Source organism: Vigna angularis, chromosome 1, assembly GCF_016808095.1.
Source record: "Vigna angularis cultivar LongXiaoDou No.4 chromosome 1, ASM1680809v1, whole genome shotgun sequence".
In the NCBI taxonomy this organism is placed as follows: Eukaryota; Viridiplantae; Streptophyta; class Magnoliopsida; order Fabales; family Fabaceae; genus Vigna; species Vigna angularis.
Genome location: NC_068970.1, coordinates 15848947 through 15855573, shown reverse-complemented (window position 1 = coordinate 15855573; position 6627 = coordinate 15848947). Strand labels below are relative to the sequence as shown.

Here is a 6627-nt window from a genome sequence, read left to right as displayed (position 1 = left end):
CACCATTTTTAGATTTAGACTACACACATTTATTACTATCATTAGGTAAAAAACTATCACAAAGCAGCACCTTATCAAGTTCTTTATGTCATTGTTTCGGTCTTTGTTTCAATTCATACAAAGATTTTAAAAATTTGCACACTTTATTTTCATTACCAGAACAGCATTGTGTATCACTAGCTTATGGATAGTTGTTAGATCTAACAATACTCGAATTCATGGAATCTTTAGTTACAGGGGCAAAAATATCAAAGTAATCAATGTTGGATTTTTAAGTGAAATCTTTAACTACTAATCTTGTCTTATACTTGTCTATGGATCCATCAAGGTGATATTTTTTCTTCAAGATCTACTTGCAACCAATGAGTTTTTCTCCTGTAGACAAATCTACTAAGGTCCAAGTATTATTTAATTTAAGTCCTAATGATTTTATCCAATATTTTGCATGAAGAGCACTAGTAGCCTCTAAAAGTATGGTTGGATCATTATCAACAAGATAAATATAAAAGTCATCTTCAACAAAAGTTTCCTTTCTTTGTCTTTTATTTCTTCTCAAATTCTCACATGACGTTACTATTAATATCTATAGGTTGTTTAGGTGTCTCATTAATCTTTAAAGGAAATATATGTTCAAAGAACTCAACATGTCTTGTCTCCATTATAGTATTATGCTCAATTACATCACTTTGAGAACAAGAAATCTATAAACAACATTATTCTCTGCATAGTCTAAGAATATACAATTAGATATTTTAGAGCCTATTTTCCCTTTTTTAGGATTGAGTAACAATACTTAGCTAGACACCTCGTACTCTTAGATATTTTAGATTAGGTTGATAACATCTTTATAACTCAATGAGAGTTTTACCATTGTTTTTTTAGGTATCCTATTTTGTAAAAATACATGCAGTAAGAAGGGTTTCTCCTTAAAGGTTACCAAGTACAGTAGAACTAATAAGCATAACATTCATAATTTCATTAAGAGTTTTATTCTTTTTCTCAACTACTTCATGGATAATATATTTTCTAACATGATATTCATTAAACAATACATATTCACCACCTCTGCGAATATAATCCTCTTAATTTTCTTATTCAATCGATTTTCTATTCCTGCTTTATAAGTTAAAAAATATATTAAAGGCCCAACCTTATGTTTGATTAAGTACACTTTGGTGTATCTAGAAAAATCCTCTATAAATGTTACAAAATAACTTTTAATACATTTAGATATGGTTTGTTTTAAATAAACTAAATCAGTGTGAATTAACCCTAATAATTCAGTTTGACATCCTACAAAATGATAAACTTACTTTGTTAATTTAGATTCTACAAATATCACATGTACTACTCTTCTTACCATGCATATTAATTAGGTCTGGTCGTTGTAATTTCATAATATATGAAGAGTTCACTTGTCTTAATCTAATATACCATATATTATATGAATCAATAATATTAGCACAAAAGCAATATTCATTAATAATTTTAGAAATATTAAGTAGAAAGAGACATTGATCATAATATCCCTTCCCCCACAAACATGATATTCTTTGTCATAAGAATCTTGTCAGATTTAAATGACAACTTTAACCCTAATTTTTTCTAATAATGTTACAGATATTAGATTAACTCTGATAGAAGATATATGTAACATTGTTTGACATGTCTAATCTATAGTTGGTGTCGACACCCACACTATTAGTCTATAAGTCCTTAAAATTGTTGTAATAGCTTACGAAAACACAAATAAACTGGACTTCCTAATACGTTTATATTCATTATACTTAAGGATTTATCTGCAATGTGTTGTGCAAGTCTCTCCAGATGTAACATGAATTTCCCAAATTTTTTTAGGATCTCATAACCAAGAAAAACTCTCTTAGAGAGTAAATATACTTATGATATTATGAAAGAAATATAAGAGAGAGAAAAGACTTATGAAAAAAATATAAGAGAGAAGAAAAAAGGAAAGAATAAGTGAGAGTGCTAAAGTATATTTTCGAAAGGAAATTTAGACACCTATTATAAGTGAAGGATGAGTATAGAATGAGTGAAATATCTCATTAACTCACGAAAAACAAAATTAGCAACAATTCATTCAAAGTTCATTGTACTTAGCTTGTGAAAAAGAAATATGCAAAGTTCAAAGCAACTAGGAGGCAAGATATGCGAAAGAAATCTTGCATAACTTTCGTGAACGTGACAACGAGAGTTGTTGGTTACAAATCTGTACCTGATATCTTTTGCAATATTATCTATGTAACACTTATTTTATAACAATAATTGTATTAACAATTTAAACGTAAATTTTGATATGTATTTGTAATAATCCACATAGTTCAATTTCTATAAAAGACACAGGTGATCTTGAACATAAAAATATGTGAACTGTTAATCAGTATGAGAGTAAATTTGTTTCAATTTATACGACGAAAACATAGAATTATATTTGGGCTAGTTTGGTTGAATTAAGAACCTTTTCTATTTGGAGCTGACCCATTTAAGATCCATTTAGTTGGTATTGTTAAAATAACTAAACATAAAAAGAAACACCCCAACGAATTTGAAAAAAACAACTAAACATGATGAACTCGGGTACTTTTTTAAACACAATTTCTACCATAAAAAGCCTTTAGTTAAAGTTCATAAATCCCACCAAGAAAATATCATGAATCCTACCATAAGGGTAATCAAATACAAGTTCACGTCACATTCGGCGTTGACACAGAATGAGAAACAATAAGCCAAAATTTGGTAACCATTTGATTCCTCACAAAAGTAACTTTGAATGACATAGCCTTGACAAGTAGAATTAGTTTGTAGGTGAAGACTGTGAATGACAGAGAGAAAGAGAGAGACCAATCAATTTCAAAATTTTGGCTAAGAAGGTTACATTCCCTAATCATCATATGAAGTGTTTGGTTGAATTTTTTTCAACTAATGAACTAACTAAACTGTCCCTTGTCTATTTCAATCAACCCAAACTAAACCAATATAGTTGGTTTGAATATTTTTGAAATTCATCACGTTCACGTAATTCAATGAACACCTACACATTTTACCAACATCTTATTCTATTATTCTATTGTCCAAGATATTCAATAAGTAACTTGCATCATTGCATTCTAAAAGTTTATTAGTATTCTAAATATAAGTGTGACTTTGGTCATTTTTTTATGTTTGAGTTTGTCCATATCAATTCTTGGAGTTGATCAATGAACATAATCCACGAAAACAGGGACTCTGTTCTGCACAAAAACAGAGCATTGTTATATGGGCTGATGATGACCCAAATTTCTTAAACCATTATTTATAGAACAGGCGTGGTCTCAGTGGCACTCTACACCCTAAATTGACCCTTAAAATAAGAAACCAATTGCATTTTCCATGGCAAACCCAACACCCGTTCCAGGGACCCACCCAATTATTTCGTTTCACAGTGAAAAGATTATCATCCTTTGAAATTCACTTTTTCGCTGCAGGGTTATTTTGACCTCTTATTCCAATCCAAAACACTAATCCATACCAAATCTTCCAAACCAAACAAGGATCTTTCAAGCATTGATGAATAACTATTTTCCTAACATTACATCAAATTTTGGCTTCACATCAAACAACAACCATGAAACTTTAATATGGTTGAATGCCAAGATTTAAGAAGGCCCCACAGCAGGGGAACAATTCCCTGTGGACTATGAACACAGAACAGAGATAAATGCTGACGAACACACATCCAATATATCTACTAAAGTTGTTCTAAAAGTACAGAGGGTATTATAAATTCAAATGTGTATGGAAATTATAAAATATAATAAACACCTAATTTTATTTTTTTAAATTTAAACTTAAAACACGTTCCTTAAATATTATATATTGTAAATAAAATAAAAATGCAAATTTCCGTCATAAATTATTTTTTAAGTCACTTTTTTTCACTCTAATTAAAAATACTATCAAGCTAAATTACTTTCTTAAAATCATGCAAAGTAAGTACACAAAATTTACTTTTAAAAAAACAATAATTTATGTATTTTATATACGTACTTTATATTTATATTTCTTTTGTATTTATAACTTTTAAGATCAAGTCATTTTCTTATGTTCTTGAATATGATGGACAAATATATATTTCCTGGAAAGTATATTTGTTTGCTTTATTTCATTCTCATAGTAAAGGTATAGGAAAGTGGTATCTATCCCATGGAAAGAAGTTTACTTATGGTAATATTATAAATTAGATTTAATTTAAAATATTTAAAAACTGTAAAGTGTTCCTATAATAATAAAATAAAGAGTTGTATGATATTTTAGAAATATGATCTGAAAGAGAAACTTGTTTATTAAGGTATCAGAAAGCGTGGTTATAAGATGCCTAGGAAGTATAGACACTAAAAACAAAAGAAAGTATCAGCGGGAAAAGAATGGTTTGAGAAAAACAGGGTATATAATTTAATTTAACTAGACAATTGCACTTTACACAAAGTGTGTGTTTAGTGTTGAGATGGGAAAAGGTTAAGTAATATTAAAAACTGAAAACCTCCTAACTAATACGGGTCATCCAAGCAAAAAACAAAAGATCATGAGTCAAAGTGGTACAAAACATTGGAAACCCACCAGAACCCTTCTTCTAATCACCGTGTCCTAGATCCATACCTCTCACTGTTTCCCCCATCTTTCACCTACACCCTACTGCTACCATAGATTATTCACAATCAGTGGTGGAAACCATCGAAGCCCCGCTGCGGAATGGAAGCTGCCGAACCCCACGGCCCCATGCCTAGGGCCCGACTGTGGCTCTGGGCCTGGCCCATGGGATGATGACGCGTGGCGGCATCCACGGTCGACGACGGCACAGCCACCCGCTCGCAAGATGGGCACATGGTGAGTGTGGTGGGAGGGGTCATTTGCATGTAAAACTGAGGGGAAAGTTTCAGTGCTCTAAGCTCCTGGACTTCCTTCTGCAACCTTCTATTTTCCTCCGTCAGATTCTCGCAGCACCTTTTCAACACCTCGCAGTCCACCTCGGTTTGCTTCAGCTTAGTCCTGGAATTGGTTCCACAACGTTTAATAAAACTAAACTTTGTATTAAACCCATTTATTTCATGTGTTGTATAATTTGTAAACTGACCTTGCTCTTCGGTTCTGAAACCACACCTCAACCTGTCTTGGTAGAAGGCCTAGCTGTTTTGCCAGTGCAAGTTTTTGCTTCTGCCAGAACATTAAATTAATTAACGTTAATTAGCGGTTTTCGTTTAGTACCAACAAAAACGTAATAACTGATTTTAAGGTGGTTTTCTGTTAAGCTTACCGGGTTGAGGGTATTGTGCTCTTTGAAACTTTCTTCCAGAATAGCTGATTGGTCTTTGGAGAGTCTCAGTTTTTTCCTTGAGGTTTCGCCGTCTTCTTCGTCGCTGATTCCGCGGGAACAGGCTCTGTTCATGTCGTGTTCTTCGCCGTTGGGTTCTCGCTCGCTTCGTTTTCCGCTCACGCTCGAAACGGTGCTGTTCGGAGACGAAACTCCCGCTTCCTCTTCCATGTCCACGGCCGAAGGTAACCGATTCACGTCGATTCCGCGCAGGAACGATCGGGTTTCGCCTCTGCATGAGTCCGAGTTTCGATCTGGATGCAAACACAAAACCATTAAATTAGAGGGTCACGGATGTCGGACAGAAAGTGAAGGGCCAGAATAATATTTCTCTCCCCGGAACAAAAAAGGAGACCCAGTAAGCCGGATCAAAGTGAAGGAAAAACTGGTGGAGAGAAAGGAAATAAAGAGATAAACTTGAACAGATCTGGAACATTGTTTGCATGAAAATAAAAAGGAAAAAGTGTTATTTTTATCTAGTTATATGGAGAGTGGAGGAATTTTAGGACATACCGGAGGAGGCGAAAGCGTCGTTCCAAGAGGGTTTAAAAGGATTTGAAGCGGAAGGGGAAGACGAATGAGTAGAGGAGGAGATGAGAGTAAGATGTTGAGGATTGGGAATATTGTGACGGAAGTTGAGGCTTAGACTCAAACCCAAATCTTCCTTTTGAACCATCATATCTAGCTTTATAAAATTTAACCGATGAAGAAGTTGGGTAACGAGGGAGTGAGATTGAGGTGCAGTTGAGAGAGAGTAAGAAGGGGATGATGATGATGATGAAAAGCAGGGGGTGGAGTTGTGGAGGAGTGGAAAGGGGGGCCGTGTGGGTTGAGATTATATAGAAAAGAGAGAGAATGGGTGGAAGTAGTGTGTAAGTTCAATGATGACTTTATGTCAGCAAGCCAGTTATCTCAATCATGACATTTGCCCCCAAAATAATACCACCCACCTGCTTTCTCTCTCTTCCCCCTCCTTCCTCACACCTCTTTATTCTTTACCTTTGACCATCTGGTAAATAAACTCCACTTTATTCAACTTTACTTTCACACTCTCATCTTTTTGGATAACTTTCACGCCATCTTTCCTGGATAACTCCCACTCCACAACACCACAACTAATTCCATTGACCATGTTTTTTACTCTGTCTGCCTTAAATGCCCCATCAAACCAGTAGTGGAACACAACCAGGAAAACATATGAAAACGATATCCCCTTTTCAAATTTGAATTTACATCCAGGACTCTGTTATTTCACACTA

General features: G+C 34.0%; 1 protein-coding gene across 1 annotated transcript; it reads right to left on the bottom strand.

Annotated features, from left to right (window-relative positions):
• Positions 1 to 4428: 4428 nt before the first annotated feature.
• Positions 4429 to 6282, bottom strand: LOC108331855 (homeobox-leucine zipper protein HAT4). The gene is made up of 4 exons (XM_017566838.2): positions 5882 to 6282; positions 5312 to 5622; positions 5132 to 5211; positions 4429 to 5046 (listed from the first exon to the last, which is right to left on the bottom strand). Exons 1-4 carry the CDS (start codon positions 6045 to 6047, stop codon positions 4716 to 4718), a joined length of 888 nt encoding a protein of 295 aa, XP_017422327.1. The 5' UTR covers positions 6048 to 6282; the 3' UTR covers positions 4429 to 4715.
• Positions 6283 to 6627: the final 345 nt, after the last annotated feature.

What these genes read in the sequence shown, in the direction of transcription:
- LOC108331855 (XM_017566838.2), bottom strand. Translation starts at nt 6,047, where the DNA reads ATGATGGTTCAAAAGGAAGATTTGGGTTTGAGTCTAAGCCTCAACTTC. An exon ending in AGCACAATACCCTCAACCCG is followed by an intron (nt 5,212 to 5,311) that starts GTAAGCTTAACA and finishes ATGTTCTGGCAG; the next exon opens with AAGCAAAAACTTGCACTGGC. An exon ending in TTTCAGAACCGAAGAGCAAG is followed by an intron (nt 5,047 to 5,131) that starts GTCAGTTTACAA and finishes AACCAATTCCAG; the next exon opens with GACTAAGCTGAAGCAAACCG.